General features: G+C 41.1%; 2 protein-coding genes across 2 annotated transcripts; one reads left to right on the top strand and one right to left on the bottom strand.

Annotated features, from left to right (window-relative positions):
* The first annotated feature begins 1,447 nt into the window (after positions 1 to 1,447).
* On the top strand, positions 1,448 to 14,983 carry BEST1 (bestrophin 1). The gene is made up of 9 exons (XM_075187930.1): positions 1,448 to 1,602; positions 3,373 to 3,467; positions 8,158 to 8,391; positions 8,713 to 8,867; positions 10,418 to 10,495; positions 10,651 to 10,803; positions 11,249 to 11,329; positions 11,478 to 11,629; positions 13,712 to 14,983. The coding sequence occupies exons 1-9, from the start codon at positions 1,451 to 1,453 to the stop codon at positions 14,616 to 14,618; spliced, it is 2,007 nt and encodes a 668-aa protein (XP_075044031.1). The 5' UTR covers positions 1,448 to 1,450; the 3' UTR covers positions 14,619 to 14,983.
* A 4,158-nt stretch (positions 14,984 to 19,141) lies between these two features.
* On the bottom strand, positions 19,142 to 25,289 carry FTH1 (ferritin heavy chain 1). Its single transcript, XM_075187931.1, has 4 exons — positions 25,082 to 25,289; positions 22,314 to 22,460; positions 20,693 to 20,818; positions 19,142 to 19,429 (listed from the first exon to the last, which is right to left on the bottom strand). Exons 1-4 carry the CDS (start codon positions 25,181 to 25,183, stop codon positions 19,271 to 19,273), a joined length of 534 nt encoding a protein of 177 aa, XP_075044032.1. The 5' UTR covers positions 25,184 to 25,289; the 3' UTR covers positions 19,142 to 19,270.
* Positions 25,290 to 26,106: the final 817 nt, after the last annotated feature.

Genomic DNA, 26,106 nt, shown 5'->3' with positions numbered 1-26,106 from the left:
TCTTTAATGCGATTGAAGGGGTGGTGAAGGGAAAATTGAGGGGCTGCAGAGCATTTTTCTCCCCACAAAAGGACTTGTTTTTCACACATCGTCAGGGATGATGGATTCCAGTCAATGCTTTTAATTTAATGCCTTTTGCACATGATACAGAAAAGGATGTGCACTATGACAAATATAAATAAACCTTTCAAACACACCAAAGTGACTCATGTAATAAGTCTAGATGTCCCTTAACTCAAATCCTCATCATCTCATCCTTAACCTTTATTTATATAATACCAGCAAATTCCGCAGTGCTTTACAATTCTCGAATGTTTCATTAAAAATATTAATGAGGCTAGACTGAGCAATGTTTAGGAGGAAAATGGAAATGTTTATTTTAATGAAGGAGGTGGACCTATAATGGTATTTGAATGGACTTTGATGTGACGCTTTGACTTTTTACATCACGCGCAATTCCAGTTGGACCCACAATCACGCAAAATTAAGTGCAAATTGGTTTTCTGGGAGCAGTTCCTAAAGGTGGGATTTGTGCACGCACCTATGAATCCAAGTGTGGAAAAAATAAGAACGGTTGCGCGAGTAGAGACACTCTACAGTCCTGTATGTTTTTTTAACTGACCTTTAGCGTCCATTTTTTTTTATATTCACTAAACTGCCACCAGGTGGTGCCCAGGCCCAAAGCCATGTCTGCACAGTTAAAGTGTTACTTAATTAAACGTCATTTGCGTATTCAGTGGCTTGACAATAAGGCCCCTATCAGATACTCTCGTCCAAATGAACATTTTCAGCTTATGCTGGGTGAAGTCTGCCAGTATGATCTCAGTTAAAGTGGATAGTAGTGTTCCTGGTACTCTTTTTAAAGTACTATATATATAAATGAAGGTTACTAAGGTAATAATTATGATAATAAGAATGATATAAATACGTGGCTGAAAACCACCTAAGACAGCTGGAAATAAAAGACAATGGGTCTGTAAAAGTTGCAGAAGGCTATGTACAAACCAATAAATTACAGTTCTCTGAATATGGAAGCTGAAAACATGTATGGAATGGGCACGTCTATGGGCACCTAGTTCTGCCACTGATAAGCAGTATATTCTAATATCTGAGCTTCAAGCACTACTATATCAGCAATAGGAATGTTAATGATCTTCTCCATGTACAAGAACATCAGGTGCACCATTCTCCTTATATACAGGTCATTGACTCTCTCACATATGCACCTATTAGGCTCATATCCATCTGTTCTCCAGCCACCAGTTAACATATTCCTCACATCTTCACAATGAGGTATCATGTCCCATGTCTATAGTCTACGTCTACTATACAGTTATGATATAACTTTTACCTCCTCTCAAACTCTCTTTATCATATGTATCTATCATGCCAAATACCCTGTGTTACATCCTTCTCATGATCCTTCCAAGCTCCAGGAGCACCTACAAACATGACGGTCACATACAGCAACCGTGTGGCAGATGCCAAGCTCGGAACCTTCTCTCGTTTGCTTCTCCGCTGGCGAGGCAGCATCTACAAGTTGTTGTACCAAGAGTTCCTCATCTTCATCAGCTGCTACTTCATCATCAGTGCTACCTACAGGTATCTGTCTGGTTATACCATGTGACTTATACAGACCGTGATTTGTATCTGCTGAGAAGACAACTAACTGTACATGTAGACAGGGAGTAACCATTTTATTGGCTGAATCATTATCCATACGGCTGCTACATATCAACTGACTAAAAGCCAGGGGTAACACTAAGGCACTTTGGCCCTAAGTTTGCTTCTGGACAAACCATGTTACAATGCAAGGGGTGCAAATTAGTTTATTATTTTGCACATAAGTTAAATACTGGCTGCTTTGTCATCTAGCACACAAATATTTGATAGCTTTATTTTTACACTGAAATTTAAAGTTGATCCAGGACATGCCCTATCCCAACTATAAATCTGTCCTCACATTTTAAATTTGTCTCCCCCTCCAATGCAACATGGTTTTGCCCAGGTAAAAAGTTACTCATTTTTTATGCTTTGCTCTCCTTAATGACTCAGGCCCTTTGTGTTTAATGGTCAGAATCAGGGAGTGAGAGGACAGTTTGGCATGTTTGGTGTCTATCTGGTTCAATTATTGTGTTTCTAAGGAGATTACAGCAGTATTTAACTTCAGACTTCTGCAGCAAGCATATCTGCTGCATAGTATGGCTGCCTCACTTTGCCTCATTTTAGGCACGCCATGCGCCACTCCATGAAAATCCTGCTTTGTTGAGTGAAATCAGCAATCTGGCTGTGTATACTACTGTTGCCATGTGACAGTATCCTAATAAGAAAAACCCAATATTTAATTACTGACAAAGTGATATATTTCTCTGATGACTTCCCCTTGGGGAGTCTGGACTGGAAAGCAGTAGAAACTGTCTCTCACATACTCATTACCACTTAGATACATATAAGATGAACACCAATTAATCAGAGAATAAAGATATTCACACACGGCAGGTTTTTTTTTGGTCATTTTTATTTAATAGACTACAACATAGTACTCTGTGTGCGCCCATTACACTGGATCAAATGCCAATCTTGTTAGATCGGATTTGATGCAGAATTGTGGGGAACCGAGTCAAATGTTGATCCCCAAGTATTGAGTCATCGTTCAAGTCAACAGTGCAGATAGAAGTCGTAGGACCTGCTGTAAACTGCAACATGCCTGTTTATCACGGGGCCTACACAATAAAATCCCTGCAATTTAGTCATTCATGTATATGACAAACTTGTTTATTGAACTAGGTGTGGGTGGTTACGCCAAACAGTCTGATCACTACAGATAAGAGAGTGGCTTGCCCAAAATCAATCATAAGTTTACTCTAAATCCTAATTAATTAACCATCATCAAACGCTGGCTGGGCTGGGCCGATCCCATATTGGGCTACTTTGGGCTGGTTCACTGGGCTACCTGAATTTTTCATTCAAAATGTTCCCAGTAGGCTACTGAGCTGAGTCTCGTCCCCAGGGCTAAAACTTGACAGTCAGCGCCTGACCATGATTAGACAGAAAATAATACATTATAAGTCAATTCAAAAGATGAAATGATTTCTGGCTTTGTCATTATTCACATTTACCTGATTATTATGACTAGGGCAATTAATAAGGGTGGTATGTATGCGTAGGGTGGTCCCATATCCGTACTGAGGATAGCAAATGGTCTCAGTTTGTCAATCGTAGCAAAAGTCTTTTGGGGACAACCTGCATATTCTATACTCCACCACATTGTATTATTATACTGTTATTATGCCCCCTTGCTGATCAGTGAGCCACCCTCCTGACACGGGTCCCCCCCTGCACTTCAGTGACCCCCTTCCATCTGTACTGCAGGCTTCTTCTCAATCAGCAGCAGAGGATTCACTTTGAGAAGCTGGCGTTGTATTTTAACAACTATGCAGAGTTGATTCCTGTATCATTTGTCCTAGGTAAGAGCGGGAGCATTGTGTACATAATATATGGTGTAAGCAGCGTAACTCCTTAACGCATAGTGTGACGGTATTACCAATGAGTTGTGCAATTGTATTAACCCCATGTCATAATTATCTACAGAAAAGTGTTATCTAATTATAAGGTTTGTACCATTGCTTGTAATGAATACCCCCATGGGATGATGTCCCATTATTCCTGCTGACATCACTGCTCTCCAAATATAACTATCTTCCACAGAAGATTATAAATGTATAATTGATGTATTGTACTGCCCGTTTAAATTTTTACTTTATACATCAACATTGATGTTCATTGTATTTCTTTTATAGGGGTAATAAAAGTAACATTAAACTAGAAAGCTTCTAACAGTTCTGTTAGTTTATTGGCAATCATATTCCTTTATTTCCTGTTACATATAAAGCCTACAATTAGTACTGGGTGTGTGTTTACTGTAATCAGATCATTGCTAGGGATTAGCCCCAATTCTTGTTTTTGCATAGATTTTGGTCTTAACTACATCCTTGTATACATTATACTTATCACGTGTAATAGTCACTGAAGGATTGCTTAAGCAACGGTAAATACTGCTGCCTACACATACATGAGAGCTTTAAACAGTTTTATAATCAGATTATAAGGTCTTAACTATGTTAAACAATGCTGTTCCGCAAGAAAGACTATTTAAAGGTTATGACTGTGTATGTAATGTATTTATTGTACTTGCTCCCATTATAATTGTGTGTCTCCTATGTGAATAATTCAGACCTCTTGTGTAAAAGAGAGAAACGTAGAACCAAAACATGTATGCAGTGATCTTTGAATTAAGTATCAATAATCCAATTTACCCTGTGGGGCTTTATGCAGTTCTTCTGTTTACAGAATTTGGCAATATTTTTTGAACTTACTTTTTAACTTCTTTAATAACAAGTGAAAGACGAGTCTCAAAAGACAAACCTTCCAATTTCTAAGATTGGCAGCCTTTGCTGGTGAAAATCAATGTCTAATCTCCCATTTTTTTAAAAAGGAAACCACACAGATGGAAAATGACAATAATTATTAACCTTTATATATAGCACCGACATATTACACAGTGCTTTACAGAGAATGCTCAACCATTCACATCAGTCCCTGCACCAGTGGAGCTTACAGTCTAAAGTCTTCATTACACATCCATATACAGGATCAATTGTGTCCAAGACCAGTATTGTGGCGGAAACAGGCTTTCCATAGGAAACCCAGGCAGAGCTGGATTAAATATTTGGGGGGCCTGGGGCACTTAAAATGGGGGGGGCTATGGTCTAAAATTAAGATCCTAGTGCTATCATTCAGGGAGAGTTGCTTACTAACCCAATTTGAATCACCTGGGGGTAAATGTATCAAGCTGAGAGGTTTCAGGCGGGTTTGAAAAGTGGAGATGTTGCCTGTAGCAACCAATCGGATTCTAGCTATCACTTTGTAGAATGTGCTAAATAAATATTAGCTAGAATCTGATTGGTTTTTTGAACCCGCCGGAAAACTCTCCCTTTGATACATTTACCCCCTGGTCTTGATTGTAATACACTATTAGAACCCTTGATAATCTAAATTAAAAATCGCTCCTCCTTAGTGGTCGTAATTAACACAATTGCCCCTTTGATTATCTAAACTAGTCATAATACCCCCTTCATGATCTAAATTAATAATAGTGCCCCCTCGATTAATGTAAGTAATAATAGTGCCACCTTGATTCTTGTAAGTAATAATAGTGCCCCCTTGATTCTTGTAAGTAGTAATAGTGCCCCCTTGATTATTGTAAGTAATAATAGTGCCCACTTGATTCTTGTAAGTAGTAATAGTGCCCCCTTGATTATTGTAAGTAATAATAGTGCCCCTTGATTATTGTAAGTAATAATAGTGCCCACTTGATTATTGTAAGTAATAATAGTGCCCCCTTGATTATTGTAAGTAATAATAGTGCCCACTTGATTATTGTAAGTGATAATAGTGCCCCCTTGATTCTTGTAAGTAGTAATAGTGCCCCCTTGATTATTGTAAGTAATAATAGTGCCCCTTGATTATTGTAAGTAATAATAGTGCCCACTTGATTATTGTAAGTAATAATAGTGCCCCTTGATGATATACTTACCTTAGTCTTCTTTCTTCTCTCTTCTATACGTGCTGTATACAGAAACAGAGGTTTCAAGCTCCCTTAAATGTTGCTTGACGTAATAACATTACAATGGCTAAGGGAGCCAGGGGCCTCTCCATACACTCGTGCCCTTGAACAGGTGCCCCAGAGACGATAGGTACTGCACTTATAGAAAGAGTCCTGCAGATGTGATTCATGCTGGAAATTGCTTGATAAAAAAAATTAACAATTAATAAAAATAAACTGTGTAATACCACTGTAAGATACATAAAAATTATTTATTCTCTCCATTTGACTGCATACACTAGACGGTATGAACGGTGAGTTCCTGCAATATCAGGCTAATTACTCAATATTCCTGGCAATACTGCAGCATATGTGGTGAGCTTGTGGGTTGTGTAATGTGGGTATTTTCCAACCAGAAAAAAAAGCTGCGTACTGAGTCTGAGCGGTGTCACATAGCAGTGAATGGGAGCACTTCAGCTTCTAAAATGCTACAGACAGCTAAAGCATTTAGAATGCTCTCATGTTACAAACTATCTTTCTCCATTTACTCCCAGCACTAGAAAAGCTTCAGAACAGTTTTTCTGGCTGGAATTGAGTAGCGCTCCTCCAGAATGCTCGTGTGACACTTAGACGCATCCAGCGGACAGAATTAAAGGCATTTTCAATGTTTGTTGATAGAAGATACAAAAAGTATTATAAGCATCTGGCATGGGAAATAAGAGCCAGCAGTTTAACACTGTTATTCTTACTGTTAACAGAGGATATTGGATGTTATTTGAAAGGACCTCAGTGGGTTTTTTTATACTATAGGGAGAAATGTCATTATCTGACTTATAAACAAAGTGTCCAGAACAGTTTTTGATACCTTGAACATAAGCGTTAAGCTGCTATTGTTTAGGGGGCGTGGACAAGAGGCATCCATTGTTGTAGCTAATTGGTTCCGATGGACCTTCTCTTTCTGTACCAGACAGACCTTCCAAACATGCGGTGGCCAACACTGGAAGACCTGATATGCAGAGAGTCCAGCAGCACTGGTTTGGCCTACTAGCAGCACTGGTATGGCCTACTAGCAGCACTGGTATGGCCTACTAGCAGCACTGGTATGGCCTACTAGCAGCACTGGTATGGCCTACTAGCAGCACTGGTATGGCCTACTAGCAGCACTGGTATGGCCTACTAGCAGCACTGGTTTGGCCTACTAGCAGCAGAGCCGTAACTTAGAATTCTAGCGCCCTGGGCGAGAAGACAAATGCCGCCCCCCTAGCCTTCAATTTTAACCAAATTAGCCTAAAATTTTCCTAAATTGCGCCCCCCTTCAGCGTTGCGCCCTGGGCGGTCGCCCCTGTCGCACAGCCCTAGTTACGGCCCTGACTAGCAGCACTGGTATGGCCTACTAGCAGCACTGGTATGGCCTACTAGCAGCACTGGTTTGGTCTACTAGCAGCACTGGTTTGGCCTACTAGCAGCACTGGTTTGGCCTACTAGCAGCACTGGTTTGGTCTACTAGCAGCACTGGTTTGGTCTGCTAGCAGCACTGGTTTGGTCTACTAGCAGCACTGGTATGGCCTACTAGCAGCACTGGTTTGGTCTGCTAGCAGCACTGGTTTGGCCTACTAGCAGCACTGGTATGGCCTACTAGCAGCATTGGTTTGGTCTACTAGCAGCACTGGTTTGGACTACTAGCAGCACTGGTTTGGCCTACTAGCAGCACTGGTTTGGTCTACTAGCAGCACTGGTTTGGCCTACTAGCAGCACTGGTTTGGTCTACTAGCAGCACTGGTTTGGCCTACTAGCAGCACTGGTTTGGTCTACTAGCAGCACTGGTTTGGTCTGCTAGCAGCACTGGTTTGGCCTACTAGCAGCACTGGTATGGCCTACTAGCAGCATTGGTTTGGCCTTCTAGCAGCATTGGTTTGGTCTACTAGCAGCACTGGTTTGGCCTACTAGTAGCATTGGTTTGGCCTTCTAGCAGCATTGGTTTGGTCTACTAGCAGCACTGGTTTGGCCTACTAGTAGCATTGGTTTGGCCTTCTAGCAGCATTGGTTTGGTCTACTAGCAGCACTGGTTTGGCCTACTAGTAGCATTGGTATGGCCTACTAGCAGCACTGGTATGGCCTACTAAAGGGATACCTTCTTGCTGAAATCGCTGCATTGCAGTCCTCCATTTTCAAGGACTGCAAACAAATTTGGGATGTATAAACACACACATACTTTGATAATAGTCTTGAATATTTAATATATTTTTTATATTAAAGTTTTAGTGAAATTTGGTGTATTTGGGTTACAACAGTGTCAGTAACAGTTGCATGCAAATTGTAGGTGAAATATCCAGACAATAACAATAATTGTCAAAACAATAAAGAAATAATTTACATAACTACTACAAGACATTGACCCATTTAATAATTACCTCTTCTGTTGCATACCCAAAAATGTTTTAGTGCTTACAAGGCAAATTAATTCCACTATACAGACACATACACTGATATTTCAATTATCTCCCAAGAACAACTATGATTTCAGGTCAGATCTACTTTTCTCTTGCCCTTAGGTTTCTATGTGACTCTGGTGGTCTCCCGCTGGTGGGCCCAGTATGAGAGCATTCCTTGGTTAGACCGCCTCATGTGTTTGGTGTCTAGTAATGTGCATGGCACAGACGAGCGAGGGAGGATGCTGAGAAGGACACTGATTCGCTATGCCTGTCTGTGTGGGGTTCTTATCCTGCGTTCTGTTAGTACCGCTGTTTATAAGAGGTTTCCCACGCTACAGCACATCGTGAACGCTGGTAAGTATGACGTTGGAGCCTAGGTAACAACTAGTAATGAGAAAGGAAAGTTGAAGGTGTATCAAAATGGTTGCCTCGCACACAGAGGAGGCAGCCATTTTGTGGACTATACCAATTTTCAGGAACATGCAACCTATTGTTTCACTAGGAACTAGTGACATTAACGAGTTCCTCATACCTCAGTGATGTCACTAATCCCTAATAAACAAAATGGCTGCCACTGCTTTGTGAGTTGACAGGTACACTTTGGTAGCAGCTTAGTACTGTTTTCTTGACAGCAGGCCTGACCCCTCTTTATTTTTCCATGTTCCGTCACCACAGGCTTCATGACACCTGCTGAACATTTGAAATTTGATGCCATCTCTTCTCCCCACAACAAGTTCTGGATTCCATGTGTCTGGTTTGCTAACCTGGCAGTGGCAGCTAGGACGGAGGGGCGAATCCGTGACAGCGTGGTGTTGCAGCTCATCCTCAAAGTGAGAGGGTGAATTATGTCTGTCACCACAGGGACTGTGTACAATTAGAAGGTTCATTAAATACTGCAGCTAATGGCCACAATACACCAATCAGCCACAACAATAAAACCTCCTGCCAAATATTGTGTAGGTCCCCCTCCTGCTGCCAAAACAGCTCTGACCTGTTGAGGTATGGACTCCACAAAACCTCTGAAAGTGTCCTGTGGTATCTGGCACCAAGACATTAGTAGCAGATCCTTTAAGTCCTGTAAGCTGCGAGGTGGGGCCTCCATGGCTCTGACTTATTTTTCCAGCCAGGTTGGGTACTAAAAACCTGATGACGGACAGCCCGACATGAGTTACCCATTTTCAGTGCAAAGCGTGGGATCCCCGACATAGTGTCCATATCGACTATTTAAAAAAATTACTTTCAATAATTCCGATGCTTTAACATGCAGGCAGCAGGGAATGAGGTTTCTTTGAATGCCGACACTAATCTTCCTGCGCTTAAAGGTGCAATGGAATCATCCGATAGTGATATCCCCGACACTGTTTAGCGCGACAGGAAAATTCCGAAGGCTAATACTCAATTACCATCACACAGACACAACATTTCCGACCCGGCTACAATAAATCGCGACTACCCAAAAGGCCGACAGTTGTAATTGACGTCAGTTCAAAACGCGACTCTGACATTTCCGGTTTTAAAGCAGCAATGCACAGACCTGGCGCTTTACTCTTGTGTTAACCCTAACCGTTAACCAACCCCTTAGATTAGATTATACTGCGCCGGGTCCGTGCATTGCTGCTTTAAAACCTGAAATGTCAGTGTCGCGTTTTGAACTGTCGCCCTTTTGGGTATTCGCAATTTATTATAGCCGGGTCGTAGCTGTTGTGTGTCTGTGTGATGGTAGGTGAGTATTTCTGGCATGTCGCCCTGTTAGGCTTCGGAATGTTCGCGCTAAACAATGGCAGGGATATCATTATTGGAATAGTGACTACCCCTGAACTCTTTGTGGCACCCTGTAAATAAATAATATAAATAATAATAATAATAGGCACAGCCAATAGACAAACGTTTAGTCCAGGGAGAGAAGAAAATAAAAATAACAGTAAGTGTTTCCTTTCACTGTACTGTATGTTCTTACTGTATCTTTACTGTCCTTGTCACTGTAGCAGCAGCTACATAACAGGGGTTTCACTTTTTCGAGGGCCTTCACAATCCATAGACTGACACTGAACTGCTCGTGTCTTGCAAAATATTAAAAGCCAACAGGTGGTACAGACAGATAAACAGATGTCACATGGGGACAGACCGTTACTTTGTACATAACATTTGACACGTGTGTCTTAGTGATATGATGCAATATGACCAGTCCTCCCAGTGATATTCAGTCGCGTGTATCTTCAGTGGCACCATAATCACTATAACCTATAAACTATTGTCTGCTGTGCAGTCTGACCTCATATGATATTTATTGCAGAGTATCCTCCTTTATCGTTGACAACATTTAAGTAACAGTGTGACCCTGCAGTGACTAATTATGGATTGTCCCCCTTCTCTGTCTCAGGAACTGAACTCTTTGCGTACACAGTGTGGGAGGTTGTTTGGATACGACTGGATCAGTATCCCTCTAGTGTACACTCAGGTGATTCTTTTATCTCTTACTACTAAATTAATCTTTATTCCGCCACCTTTCCTAATCTGTTCTGTTATCAGTTTCCCACACTTTGTGTCTTGTATACTATAAATGTTACTAATGTGTATCCTCATTTTATAATCTATCTCTTCCTTTCTCCTTAGGTGGTCACAGTGGCTGTATACAGCTTTTTTCTGGCTTGCCTGATTGGCCGTCAGTTCCTAGACCCCCAGAAGGGCTACCCGGGACATGAGCTAGATCTCTATGTCCCAGTGTTCACCCTCTTGCAATTCTTTTTCTATGCTGGCTGGTTGAAGGTAAGTCAGAGGTATAAGACAGAACTTACACTTCTATGCACGGTGGCTTAGTGGTTAGCACTTCTGCTTCACAGCACTGGGATCATGAGTTCAATTCCCAACCATGACCTTATCTGTGAGGAGTTTGTATGTTCTCCCCGTGTTTGCATGGGTTTCCTCTGGGTGCTCTGGTTTCCTCCCAGACTCTATAAACATACTAGTAGGTTAATTAGCTGCTATTAAATTGCCCTTAGTCTCTCTTGGTCTGTGTGTGTGTATGTTAGGGGAAATAGATTGTAAGCTCCAATGGGGCAGGGACTGATGTAAATGAGTTCTCTGTACAGCGCTGCGGAATTAGTGGCGCTATATAAATAAATAGATGATGATGATGTAGATGGACGCTGGCACATTTGTGTATAAAAACATAACATAAATATCATGTAATAATATCTGTGTCTCTCTGCAGGTGGCTGAGCAGTTAATTAATCCCTTTGGACAAGATGATGATGACTTTGAGACCAACTGGTTAATTGACAGAAACTTTCAGGTGAAACTATGACAATGAGAAAGTTCAGCTTGAACATAACAATTCTCCTAAATTATTATTTTTCCCATTTCCATTGATTATGGGCTATGTTATCATTTCTATTTGTGCTGCGGATTTTTGATTGATATTCAGTGTTGTTCTCTACCAGGTCTCTCTGTTAGCAGTGGATGAAATGCACCAGAATCTGCCTCCTTTGGAAAAAGATCTATACTGGGATGATTCAGACCCTCAACCACCATACACTGCTTCTACCGTAGAGACTCGTAGGCCGTCATTCCTAGGCTCTGCCTTTGATATAAGGTAATGATAGGGATTCATGGTTGCTAAAAACCATAAGGATTTGTAAAAGTTGAGGGTTGGGGCTTAATTGGCGGTCAACTCTTACTAAGAACAAAGTGTGAAAGCGCACACTACAGAATTTTATAGAAGCTATGATTATTGTTTTAGACAACTTTTTTGCATTTTATTTCAGCAAAGTAATTTGTTACCGTACACAGGCAAACCAAGGGGGGCGGGGTTTCCTAGTGCCTGGAAACCCCCCTCCAAGCCTGGGGCACTGTATAATTGAGGTGGCTGGATTCTGCTCCCATTTCACCCAGCTCTGCTTGAAAAGGGAGAGCTGCATGCACCTAACAGTAGTGCACACAGCATTGCCTATGTATATTGTGATGATAGGAAGAGTTGAAGAGCAGCCAAGCACTGTCTAAAATTATAGCCACTCCCCCATGCATGCTGGTCACGCCCACTGGCGGCGTGGTGTGGAAACCCCCCTCTACAAATCCTGCGTTTGCCCCTGCAGTAGTCTATATTTATTCATATAGATGACATTAACACGTTCCCAATGGCAAATATTCCACTTTAGAATCATGGGACAGAGATGATTATTTACTAACATTGTTAAAAAGTGTAAATTTGCACTAAAACCATAGCAACAAGAGTAAATTTGCTTTAAATGTCTAATTTGACAGTTACATGCCAATTACCAACTAGTTGCTATGTATTTCGTTGATTTGCAGCTTTCAGCTCGTCAATAACAATCAGGGTTCTATTTATTAAACTGAATAAACCTCTGCCAGTTGACAATGGCGTCTTCAACGATGATAGGGCTTCTCACTATCCACCAAAGTCACTGGGAAGGCTATTTGGTTGGAGCAGAAAGTGATTTAAACTTTTGGACAGGAGGTATAACTGCCACACCCCTAAACCTTTAAAAGGGTCCTTATCAGGTTTAGACTAGTATTGGCCTAAATACTCTGCAGTGTGTCTTCCCTGTCTCCTAACACATCTATCTACTCAATCCTAATCTGAAAATATAATTTTCCAGAAAGATTTTCAGGCTAAAGAGGGAGTATGGGTTGTATGTTTTATTTCTTTTAATCTAGAGCAAAAACGAACAAGAATTTTTTACTTCCCATCATGGAGTAGATTGTTGCACACAAACTAAAAATCCCCTGAATATGATATAATTAAACAAATAGGAAGTCAGGGGCGGGCTGGCCCGGGCCGCTGGGTCAGACGGCTATTAGGGCTGGGGGGTAGGCCGGCCGCCCCCCCCCCGATGCAAAATACATTATTTCCCCCCGCGGCCGCATCTGATGATATCAGATGCGACCGTGTCAGCGCACAGGCGGCTGCATCACATGACAGGGGATGTGGCCGCCTGTGTGCCCCCCGGGCTTCCCTCTCCCATCCCGCGCCTGTAGGAAGTTGTATGTACCTGCTCAAGACCTGTCAATGTGTGACCGTCTCTGCAAAACGATGATACAAATCTACCTCAGGACATAAATGGGAATCAGACAGACACATTATAAAGGATCTTTATTGCACAAAATGCTCTGTAGAAAAGGTTAAGAAACATTTCTGTGTACGCGCCACAGAGGTCACCTTCACACAACGGAGGCAGCCATATTGTGAGCTAAACCAATATTCACCAGAATGCAGACCATTATTTCTCTTCTTCCAGTCACAACACTGGTGTACTTTATGACTAAAACTGATGAGACATGGCCAATATGTAATAGACACTTGTTCCTAGTGACATGGATAATATGTAATAGACAGTTGTTCCTAGTGAATTGATTAGCTACATTTTTAATAATATTGATGCTGCCACAGCTGTGGAGACAATGGATGCACTTTAAGGATATGTTAAACAGAGTTTTGTATATTACTCTAGATGTTTTACTTAAAAATAAACAATTATCAGAAATTGCTGTATTGGGAATAGCAACATGGTTATATAGACAGTTCATGTATTGGTTTATATAACACCATATTTTACAGAAAACAATATATAACCTTGTGGTGAATTAAAAGACAGTAATACTGTAAACATATATCTCTGAAGTGAATGTTAAAGACCTCCCCTTATATTACTTACAGTTTGCAAAAAGAGGACTTGGAGTTCCCACCTCTGGAGCAGATTAATGAACATGAGGAGGCCAATCACTCTACGCCACTGATCGGGCCTCTTGGTCGTCTGCTGGGAGTTCACTCTCCAAGTCCACCTCGCTCAAACTCACGTATGAGCCTGTTGATGAGACGAAGGAGCGGGGTCCCTCCTGGACTTCATCATTTTACACACCGTGATATGGGAAATCTCAGGGGTGGGGAAGCCCTTCGTGATCTCAATGTTTTCATGTCCACCCCTTACTATGAAAGGCCGGGGTTTTATAGTGCCCCTCAAACACCACTTAATGGATGCCCTACTTTCAATCAACCTCGATTTCCCCTCCATGGAACATCAAACATTATTCAAACACAATGGACCAAGAAGATGGGAACTTCTAGTGAAAACGCAGATGAGACAACAAGTCTGTCTCCTGAGTCCAAAGAGTGCTTTGTATGGCCGTTGGGAAATATGGAGGAGCGAGAGGAAGTGATTATGGAGAGCAGTGGAAGCACCCCCACACTAAAAACCACTGACCAACCTGTGCAGAGTCCTAGGCAGGTCCCTAGAAGGTTAGCGAGAGCCCAGCGCATTTCTGCCTTACTCCTGGGGAACCACGCACTGGCTTCACCTGATGCTCTGCACACCCCAGGGCACAAGGCACCAAACCCCATCTTTTCATTTTCCCCTGTGAATTCCCCAAGTTTGCAGAGGGCTTCTAGAATATCTCATGGGCAGACAGATGTAAACTGTGAGGGAGGCACTAAGGAACAGCATGGAAGTCAGTGCCCATCTCCCAAAGATTCTGGAATAAGCCTAGCGGAGGGTGACTTTACTCAGCTCATGGAGGTAATCATGGAGGCTGGTGAGCCCTCTGAACAGGAAGGAAAAAGTGGATAATAAACAAAAAGTAGGAGAAAAGAGAAGCCTATTGGTGCAAGGACAACATATAAAGGAAAACTAGTAGCACAAAAAGAAGACAGCTTATATTCTCTTAAATAGATGTATTTAAGAGGTCTCAATCAGCAGTCACACCGGTGCTTTACCCATTTTCTGCAGAACATGACGTGATTGTGCCAATCTTAATCTAGATGGATTTGTACTTCTAAGTGTACATATCTCCCATACCTTGCTTTCCAAACTGAGTCACGTTAAAGACTGAAGCTTCCTATGAATGGCTATTTTATATACAGACAGCTTGCATTCCACAAAATGTAGAATAAATATGTAATTTTAGAAAATATGGCACACTTAATTTTGTAAAATAAAAGAAATATATTATTTATTTTAATATATTACCAATAATTATTTTGTCAACGAACATATCTTATATTAATGCAAAAATGAAGAATCGTGAGCGACAAACAAATTATGATGCAGGATGTAGACTAGGATGCAGTAAACGGTGTGGGTGACAATGGAAAGAATCCCATGGAGAACTATAAATGTCTAATTTTACTTCTAACTAATGGCTGGTAGTATATGCGTTAGATACAGCAGTGGGCGTCAACGCTCTCTTAGATGGTCGTTTACCTAGTACTGGAGTCCAATTAGCATCCACAGGTACCGCTTTGCTCTTACCTGATTGCATAGAGAACAGTAACTGTAACAGCGCCCCTGCTCTGTTCACTGTTCTGTCTCACATTACTGCCACCCCAGTTCTCAGCCTATTATCCCTGCCTTTGGACCTTGCTTCTGAAATCTGCACCAATATCCACAGTGTCCCAGCATTTTCCTTCTCTTTATCCTGCTCCCTGCTGATTTCCTGCTGTATTCCATCTATCATCATCACAATTTATTTATATACCGCTACTAATTCCGCAGCGCTGTACAGAGAACTCACTCACATCAGTCCCTGTCCCATTGGAGCTTACAGTCTAAATTTCCTAACACAGACAGACAGACTAGGGTCAATTTGTTAGCAGCCAATTAACCTACCAGTATGTTTTTGGAGTGTGGGAGGAAACCGGAGCACCTGGAGGAAACCCACGCAAACACAGGAAGAACATACAAACTCCACACAGATAAGGCCAGTCGGGAATTGAACTCATGACCCCAGTGCTGTAAGGCAGAAGTGCTAACCACTATGCCACACCCACAAATAGTCTAAACTGGTCCTAGAGGCAACCGAGTATTGGTATCGCATTGCATGCTATAAGAAGGGGGGCTGCTAAAGGTGTAGAACCCACAAAGTCTAGAGGACTTATCAGCCAACGGGTAATCAAAACACAATATGTATATGCCAAAGAATCAGGTTCTATCAGATAAAGAGGGGGGAGAACAAAGCTTAAACATTTAGCATTGTCAAATTAGAACTCAGTCTATCTGGATTATATTATGTTGAATGTGTCACAAATTTAATGAACTGACCTAGTAACATCACAACTATAGCTATGTAAAAGTCTGTGCAGAATATTGCATTGCTGTGTGCCTTACACATGCAGGACAGGAAATACTAACAGGTGTTGTCACCTATTTATAATCTACATGGCATTATATTTCCTTTGATGAAAGAGATGAGATTGCCACAATGAATGCTGCTGAGATTGCATAACTCAGGGCTGTATAAATCCCAGAATCAAGGTCAACAACACAACTGAACAATTACATTTGGCACCTACCATCTATGGGTAATGTTTAAAGATCTAAATGACAAGAGCACCACCCTAATAAGATGGCTCCCAGACCTGTATAACTGGCTCCTAAATGCCACACAGTTTTGTCCACTATTTGCCCGCATATCTAGTGCACTCTAAAAATAGAGCAGAGTTATTTGAAATATCACATCTATAAACCAAAGCAAAAAGGTGAGGACAGGAAATATCTGGTCATGGGCACAATACCAGTCCCTGGTCATTCTGTTTCCCATAACACAACCCACGCTAAATCACAACACACCAAATACATACACATTCTACTGAAACCCAGAACTGGGCGAGTCTTGCTGCAGGTTAAACCTCCTCTCCTTCACTACAATGCTACCTGTACATGGTCTTTACACCGTCAGCTTTCTTATGCATACAACACACAAGCAGAGTCAAGGACACCAGCTTCATAATAGCCTGTGTGTGTTGTTTTCCGCGAGTGATCTACCTAGGGACTGGGTGTGATCCTGTCTACGTCAATGCATATGTCTGGTTATTATTTATGTATGTAGTGCGTGCAAGAGAACAATGGGACAATAGTGTAGATCAAGCACAATAAAATGGTTCAGTCCTCTGATCTGGACCTTTAAGATACCTCAAAATGTGCAATATATGCACTTATACCTTCCCCCTCCAATTCATTTGTTGGTGCCTCCATTAGGGATAGTGATATCTTTGGCGTGGCGTAGGGTGTACACAATATAAACAAACCTCCTACTGTAATGGCCAAACTGATGCAGAATATAAAAACATAAAAATATGTTGGGTGAAAAACCCTATACCAAGTTCCCTACAACTTCACCCGTATACCTCTCGGTTTGGCTTCAGCTAGATTATAAGAAAGCTCTAAGCCTTTTATACTCGAGTAATAAAATGAAATAATTGAATGTGGAGGGATGTTTAATTTCCAAAGAAAAGACCAAATATCCTCAGATTACTTGTCAAGAGTAAGATCCATTTGCTCTTCCTACAGGAAACAAACTTTGAATTTGATCACCACCCCACCCTAAAATTCAGACTACCAATTCATTGCTGTAACTCTCCGTAGAAATCCAGGTGTGTGAATTGGCTTCTACAATTCAACTAAAACTACCTACCTACTATCATGTCCTTATCTGTGTGCAGTTTGTATGTTCTCCCCGTGTTTGCATGTGTTTCCTCCCACTCTAAAAACATATGAGTGGGTTAATTGGCTGCTATCTAAATTGACCCTAATCTCTCCCTCTCTGTATGGAATTTAGACTGTAAGCTCCAATGGGGCAGGGACTGATGTGAGCGAGTTTTCTGTACAGCGCTGCGGAATCAGTGACACTATAAATAAATGGTGATGAGTCAAGTACGTTCATTGTGTAACCAATAGATCCATATAATATGCTTGTCACACATGTTCATAATTTCTCAAGATGATACATACTAAGCCATTTTCTGCCATTGCTCGCAATGTTACATATTGTTTTATTTAAGTGTGCCATTTGGCCATTACAGCAAGTTTTATATACAGTGTGGTCCATGTGTGGAAACACTTTTGAAACAGACTTAATCCAGCATCTACACAGGATCTGGGTGATCCTGGCCACATACCCCAAAAAGTTTTCCACCATTCCCAGATCATGTGTGTAGACATTGGATTAATATTTACATTATCATTTATGTTTTAAAAGGGCGATTCCACTCTCATGGACCACCCTGTACCGTGTGTACTACATCAGACGCAAGCGCTTTCAGTCAACTGGATTGAAATTTGCAAGGGGAGGGTATAAATATTATAAACAAAATCTCAAAACATTGTGCGAGTCATCCAATGACTGGAACGCTGATCCTACATTGAACAGCACTGATGTAACAGGCTTGTATTTGTTTTGATTGAGTGCCTAATCATACAAGCCAAGAAGGTTTGGATAGCTGACAATGCCGCCCAGTTTTTTTTTTTTGAGTGGGGGGGGGGGAAATGGAGGAAGTTCAGCAGGATAAGAACCATTTACATTGATATTTTAACTGCAAATTTCACACTAGTCAACCACCAGATTACAATTGCTACCAATACCTAAAGCAACTTCATTAGCCTTTTTTAAAAAAAATTAGGACAATGCCATTGATCAAGCACATGACTGACTCAAGCTACCACAGCCTGTACCACAGTAACCCAATGCCAAGTACAGAACCAGTCACTACCAGAGGCTAGAACTCCATCTGTGCCAGTCAAATACCATGGAGCCCTCATATGCAGCTTTAACATTGCTAAATATCTCCACATTGCCTTGTCTTTTACTCAGGGGGGCTCCTGCATTGTGTAATGATTTTGTTAATGCCACCTTACTCTGCTTTTGCTGCACAGATACCATGTTTGCAAAGGTACATACCTTAGCTAGTTGTACCTACCTACAGCCCCTAGACTGTATTGGGGAAGGCAAGATGATGAGTTTGGTTGGAACAACTTCTAGGGTGCAACAATGCAAAGTGCCCTCTTGGTTTGTGCGAGTTCCCTGGTGATTTTGGTTTCTTCCCATGGATAAAGTTAAAGTGCCTAATTATCCTGGAGTGCATCTGGATTTGAAAAGTCTTCCTTTGGACATCACCTGTAGCAGTTGCTGGTGTGTATGTACCCATGAACACGTGGTACGTGAAAAGTTTGAGATCACCAATTGTGATATCTGATGATCCAGGACACAAGAGGACCATGGAAGAGGCAACAGTAGAATAAGTTAAAGTACTTGTTATTCAGACTTGCATGAAGCTTCCCACCCCCACTCACTCAATATTTGCACAGCCAGGTGCATCTTTGAAATATTTGTAGAATAACTTTATTGGTTGCAAAATATAGCAGAGAAATAGAACACAGGATTTAACAAATAAACAGAACATGTATATTAGAGGAGAGAGTGCATGAAGCAGGAGAGAGGTAGGGGCTCAGTCATGGGACTCCCCTAGAGTGTGTTTGTCAAAGAGGTATTCAGCCATGCCATTCTGTGGGGCTCCCATTCTGCGCAGGTTGGTCACATGGTCTCCCAGCTCCTTCATTGATTTCACCTGCTCATCCAAGTAGTGTGTTTCCAAGAAGTCACAGAGCTGTTGAGGAGAGAGATTATAGCTTAAACACTTCCTTGAAGGTCTTAACATAGACAAGCAATAGAACAGATATCCTGGTTTCTAATCGCCATGTATTTTAAGACTTTGTATACGGCCTGAACATATTAAACTAGTAAGAATCAGTGTTACTAAAGAACATTAGCAAATAGAAAGTATAAAATGTTCAACTTAATCATGAAAGAGTCAGGGACACTAACAAGAGTAGAACTGCATTTTAAATCTTGTCCTATACTAGATAGAGGGACTCGATGTGTAACTGGGCCATTCTGACACTCAGGCCTAAATGTTCTTTATACTTTTCTACAGACAAGTTCAATTGCAGTAAAATAACTGCAATATAGAAGCATAGAAAGGACACAATTATAGAGCTACAAGTATTAGAGCTACAAGTATTTGTCAATACAATCTTACATTCTGCAGATACTGTGGGGAGGGGGACATTTATTGAACAAACAGACATCAAGGATAGAGTCAAGTCATTCCTAGAAGAGTCAGATTCAAGCTGCCAAGAACTTGGTACATAAATACTGCAAACTAGGTAATCAGGTTTAATGGCAAGCCTAATCAGCATAGTATTTTGCATAGCCTTGAAACATTATATAATAGTTTGTTTGTTTTTTTAAAGTCCATTCCGTTTGGTTTCCTCATCAGTTTGTATTAAGTGACCTTTCTGCTAAAAAGATCAGTGTTGCAAGCCTGTGGGATGGTGGAGTTTAGATTTATCCTAAACAAGCACGAATTAATAGGCCATCAAAATCCAGAATGACCACTACATGACATTAGATACTACATGACCCCTTCCAACAGATATAAAGTGCTGAGCTCCTGGAACTTATCACTTATTTTACCATTAGGTTAATTTGTAGATTATAAAGACACCTTCATCAATTCAGCAAGGCAACCAAAAGTGGAAGTGGTATTCTATACTGGGTAGAAAGGGTTATTTGAGGGTCTAACATTTTCAAAAGGAACCCTCATTCTAAATATGCCATTTTTAAAGTTGACAGACCAAATTAAGATTGTTAAAAATAGGCATTTTATGCTGTCCTATAGATTAAAGGTAGATAAAGCGCTACGGAATATGTTGGCGCTATATAAACAAACATGATAAACAACCAGCCTATAAATTGATTGAACTTCCACTTCTGTAAACAACCAGTGCCAACTTTCTACTAGTGTAAAAAGTTTTACAGAATGCCAAACACAATAGGATATTCCCTCCAGTTACAGTCTTGTACTCACGTGAGGGTCGTTCCGTTCTGTAGCCAGTTTGTGCAGATCTAACAACGACTGGTTAACATTTTTCTCCAGTTGTAGGGCACATTCAAGGGCTTCCAGACCACTGCCCCACTCATCCCGATCTGGCTTCTGAAATCACAAGTCAACACTAGGCAATCAGACAGATCTTCTGTATTACAGTCCACATATCCAGTCTGTTACGATTCTTTTTAAACAAACCCACCATTACCCCCAAATAAGCGGTATTGAACCAACTGGGTATTGAAGATTCTCTGCCATCCTCCACCCATGTTCCTGGATCTCTGGCTAGAAGGGGAGGTAATTTAGGGTTGGCCAAAAGTGATGACACCCTTCTCTCTAACCTTTAATCTATGCATATTCAGTAGGACCCCACCTTGTTACTTGAATCAGGTTGTCACAGCACGTGAGGGCTTTGTCACACTAAACTTGTCCATAAGTCACAATAGAGCGCTATTACAGATTGATGGCCTGCAATGCATTCTACCCCGAAACAGGTGAGTGCTCTATGGGTATACTCCCTTCTTGCATAAGGGATAAGCAAAGATTAGGTTAAGGTTGTACTTGACTTGTGCATTCACAAAACCTCTGCACAAAATAAAACAGCCACCACAGAAAAGCCACCAAAAACAGAGTCTTGCTCTACATTAGAGGTCCACAAAAATTGGAGGCACATATACACCAATGTCCTTTACAGAAACGTTATTCAGTTTCCTTTTTTACTGTGTACACATCCCATTGACCAGCACCACCAGAAGAGGATATCTCCAATAAACACGCATTAGTGACAGGTGTTTCTAGGGATATCTGCATCAGCAACCTCTGCAGGGGCGTAGCAGGTAACTAACAGTCTTCGTTTTCCCCAGGAAACTTGTATCTCAAAATGCACAATATAGTATACTTGCTATATGCCCACTTGCTAATGAATTAAAACCAGAGAACTTTGCATGAGTACAGGGGTTAAAGTACATCTAATGTTTTAGTGTGTCTAATGTGATTCTTGAATGCAACCAGCTATGACAAGTCTGCAGAGCAGCTGCTATTGAGTCCTGTAAGAACACGTCCAGGGAAACGCCCAATGGCGCATAAACGCAAGACCGGAATATTGAAGACCGTTCAGTCAACACAAATACAAGCTCTGGAGCTATGCTGGCAGACAAGATGGCAACACCCTAGTCAAGCACGTCAGGTACAATACAGTTCACACTTCAGGCGTGCATACACGGTTTATCTGTGCAAATGCAAAGACAGCCATGTGATCTTGAACCACACATTAACAATACATTTTATCTGTATAAGAGCATTAACATCTGTCTAGGTATCAGATACATTTGAAATTAACCAAAATGTTTCTCACCTAGTTAAGCTGCCATCTATAATAAACATGAAGATTGGTCATACGGACATTGTGAAGCTCCAGATTCTACCAACAGCAGACTTAGCGTTTGTTTAAACTAATCTATCCTCCTAAACAGGTCAGTTTCTTTCCAGTTAACAGAACAGCATGTTTTGAATGCATAGTGTAACCAGCCCATAGTATTGACAACCAGGCACTGTACAGGCCATTAAGTCCACCATCACACACAACCTACTAAGACCTACTCACCTTCACATCTTGCAGGAAGATTCGTCCCCCACGTTGGTTCTGTTGCTTCATAATTTTCTCCGCATGTTCACGCTCTTCATGGGATTGGTGCAGGAAGTATTTTGCAAAGTTCTTCAATGCCACGTCGTCACGATCAAAGTAATAAGACTAGGGAACAGAGAAGCCCAAGTTAACATGGGTGCCAAATTGTAGAAAGAATGCTGATTAACCTCTCCTCTTATATGGTGAAGACTGACAAAACAAACGTGCAGACTGCAATTTGACTTAACCCTAGACGGACTGGCAAATATCAGTGTTTGGATTAATTACCTTTATTTTGATATACAAGCAGGACATTGTATTCCTTGAGGAATCTGAATAATTTTCTACCTTACAACTATTAAAAGTCAAGCCACTATGGATTGCTAGAGCTTAGTCTATGAGGCAGCAGTAATTCATAGGGTAGGTTTTGTTTTTGAAAACTCATTTTTTTTATCGTCTTGATGGATTAGTGATAGTTTGATTATAGACTTATAAAGCAATTTCTAATTAGTTACAGTGCAACTGTTACTGCTAGAGATGAGCAAAGTACAGCCAGCTTGGCACAAGAATTTCACCTCAGTTAAACAATATTTGCTCAGTTGGCACGCCAAATGAACCCAACTGGGCAACTGGGCCAGGGTCGTTGGCAAGTAAATTTGTTCAGTGATCACCCATCTAAAGCCCCAGTGCAAGGCTTTTATTCTACATCAAACACCTGATGCAAATAAATAGTGAAAAACAGATGTCTATCCAAGTTAGGTTGTATGAGACAATAGAGGAAGTATTGTCTTTTCTTATGGGTGCAAACTTCAGGCGATATGGGTGGCGTCCTGGTTTTTCACTCAAGTGAACCTAAGCCCCAAAATAACTACTCATGCTTTGTTCTGTCTCAAGTCAGTTACAGGAATGCTGACTCAGTACTATAGTTCAATACATTCTTCAGCATTCACTCAAGTGTTAAAACAAATATGTGCTTGTGTGTTAACAGACAAGAAAAGTGGTCATCATGCTTCAGTCTTAAGGACACTTAGTTCTACACCTTAAACATAAGCTGCCAGTGTAGCTATACTTACTACTCATAAAACAAAGTCTATTCAATTCATTTACAGTAATATTTATTTTAGATTGAAGCATTCAATGCTACATCATGTCCAGCAGAGAGCACTACAATCAGACATTCCCATCCATGTATAACACATGTCCCCTCCCATCACACGTATACAAATCTTAGAGGTCATTATGTCTTTGTAAATGAATCTGCACGCACGAGGCAACAAAAACAATAGTCTTTGCATTTAACCTTCTGTACAACCACCAATATATAAACTACTTAAACAATGGCAGTAAACAAGACTTTGAATACATTTTTGTATTTGCTCAAAATGATCCATTCTTACTACCCAAGATGTGTTTGATAGAGCAGCTTTAATTTACTGACAAACCAATGTGCCCATTAAGATTAACCATCCCTGAAAGAGATAAGCATATAAGCAAACATGACAAACATGAATGCAGCATTGCTAGTTAACTTACAAGAGACACTATAAATTAAAAACCCCAAAAAATAAAGGCCATTCGAGGACACAAGCAATAACTACATTTTAAATTATTCTTAAGAAACCATACAGAAAAATGGGCTCCATCATGTGCACCATATAATAGGCTGCCATCTGCTAAGCCATAGCAGACCACACCTTTCGCCTTTGGTCTACACAAACATCTGCTTGGGATTGATAACAAACTGGTCTCATTCACTACAACACATCCATAGGTGATAACAGACAAGTCTCACTGGTGTTTTGTATGGGTAATGCAGTACAGGTACCAGTGTTATTTAAACATTCCAGAGGTCCAGAGTCTTAGTGGCATTTTCATACTATAGATCCAGTTCTCACCCATGTTACATATACCCAAAAGGGGTATAAGATAGTTTCTAGGAGAACTAAAGGCTGTTGAGATTAAAATAGCAAGTTAAACAAATATATGTACTAGAATTACAATAATTTACAACCAATATAAAGGTCACCTGGGTCCAAGAACAGGCCTCTCATCTTGCCACTACTGTTCCATTACACAAGATCTTGTTTGTTGATTTAGAAACAACCAAGTTCTGAGTCAATATGAGTCAGCAAAATGTTACAGAAAACAAGGGCATCTCTTATCTTAGACACCAACACAAGAATAACAAACTCAAGCAGGTGCCACAAGCCAGGCACATTGGACACTGGCACCGATATATAAATGCAGCCCATAACCACTAACTGCTGTGAGCCTTAGTTAAGCTGTAGAACTACAAGACCCAGCACACCATGAGAGCCACCTGGCCATCAGGTTACACCAGATTTGAAAGCTCCACAGTACCTAGACAGCCCCTTTGCCTATTCCTATGCCATCCATCAGATGAGGTATGACTGCAATCAGGGCCATCTTTTCCATTGGGCACGATGGGCAGCTGCCCAGGAGCCTCACACGAACAAGGGGGGCCCATAGGCAAGGCTCTTAATGAGAATAAATAATCCTGCAAAAAAAAAAAAAAAACCTGCAAAAAAACAAACAAAAAAACCAAACCTACAAGGGTAACTGAGCAAGTACATCTATATACATCTATATATCTATATTTAGGGGCCCCGGTGCACTGCTTTGCCCAGGGGCCCACAATGTTGTTAAAAAGGCCCTGACTGCAATGCATACTTGCACAGCCCACCCTGCAGCATGTCTCCGCTAGCACCAGCGCAGATGGTACGCACCATGGACAAGTACACATAGGAGGCATACAGCTCCAGGTTGACCTGGCGGTTGAGAGCTGCCTCGCAGTCTTGGTGGAAATTCTGTCGGATCTGGGAGCTCATGGTGCCTGATGGAGGGTTCCGTCCAATCACTGTTGAAGCGGGAACCTCGGAGTCTCTTTCTCTATAACACGATCGATCTGACGCAGTGTCGCCTCCCGCTGCCTCTTATACTGGCGTGACGTCACCGGCCCCAGCGCTGCCAAGGGAACGGCCCCACCTCCTACCAGTGGCTGGACACGTGAGGCGAGATCTATCGGCCATCTTTACCTAGGGCAACGCTAGCGACTCTTTCGACATAAAACAGGTTGTAGATTGCACAGCATCTAATCACAGAGCTTAGAGTCCCATCATGATAATAACAAGATTTGAACACACTTCGTGCAATGGCATGAAGCTTCCGAGTGTTGCATGTTTAGCTTTGTTAACTGTGATCCGCTGCCCATTTAAAAGATGGCGCCTCAGTGATTACTTAACATGGTCTTTGACGTACAAAATAAACAGGTATGTGTAATATCGGGAAACAGAGAATGGTGTCACTGCATGTAATTCATACCTGCAAATTATTGCAATCCTGGGAAACTACAGACTTGGTTATTATACGTAAACACGTAAACATCTGAAAACACACCAACTCATCTTAAATATTGTTACTGACACACATTATACAGGTTATGTGACCTAATTTGAAACAGACAAAATGACAAAAGTCATTTAATAAAATGTAGATCCAATGATGACAGATTATTCGCTGTGTCAGAGGGGTTATCTTCTAAAAGTAGTTACAGACAATAAAAGTGAAATAAATGACAACAGTGAAAGAAAGTGGGATGCTCTTAAATGTGGTATTGGCTTTAATTATTTTTTTTTGTCTTCTAAGAAGTGGACACAACAGTGCAAAACTGCACACGGTTTGTCTGTAATAAGACCTGCCACAGTTGTCTGGGGCAGAATGTTTTCATTTCTAAGCAGTATGTCAATAATAA

Source organism: Mixophyes fleayi, chromosome 10, assembly GCF_038048845.1.
Source record: "Mixophyes fleayi isolate aMixFle1 chromosome 10, aMixFle1.hap1, whole genome shotgun sequence".
NCBI classification, from domain to species: Eukaryota; Metazoa; Chordata; class Amphibia; order Anura; family Limnodynastidae; genus Mixophyes; species Mixophyes fleayi.
The sequence above is the reverse complement of the archived record's forward strand: the minus strand, read 5'-3'. Positions and strand labels throughout refer to the sequence as shown.

Bases quoted from the DNA above. Each gene is read 5' to 3' on its own strand.
- BEST1 (XM_075187930.1), top strand. From the start codon at position 1,451: ATGACGGTCACATACAGCAACCGTGTGGCAGATGCCAAGCTCGGAACC. The intron at 10,804-11,248 runs GTAAGTCAGAGG...GTCTCTCTGCAG, and splicing joins TCTATGCTGGCTGGTTGAAG to GTGGCTGAGCAGTTAATTAA. The intron at 11,330-11,477 runs GTGAAACTATGA...GTTCTCTACCAG, and splicing joins TAATTGACAGAAACTTTCAG to GTCTCTCTGTTAGCAGTGGA.
- FTH1 (XM_075187931.1), bottom strand. From the start codon at position 25,183: ATGAGCTCCCAGATCCGACAGAATTTCCACCAAGACTGCGAGGCAGCT. The intron at 22,461-25,081 runs GTGCGTACCATC...TCTGTTCCCTAG, and splicing joins CCTATGTGTACTTGTCCATG to TCTTATTACTTTGATCGTGA. The intron at 20,819-22,313 runs GTGAGTAGGTCT...TTGTGATTTCAG, and splicing joins TCTTCCTGCAAGATGTGAAG to AAGCCAGATCGGGATGAGTG.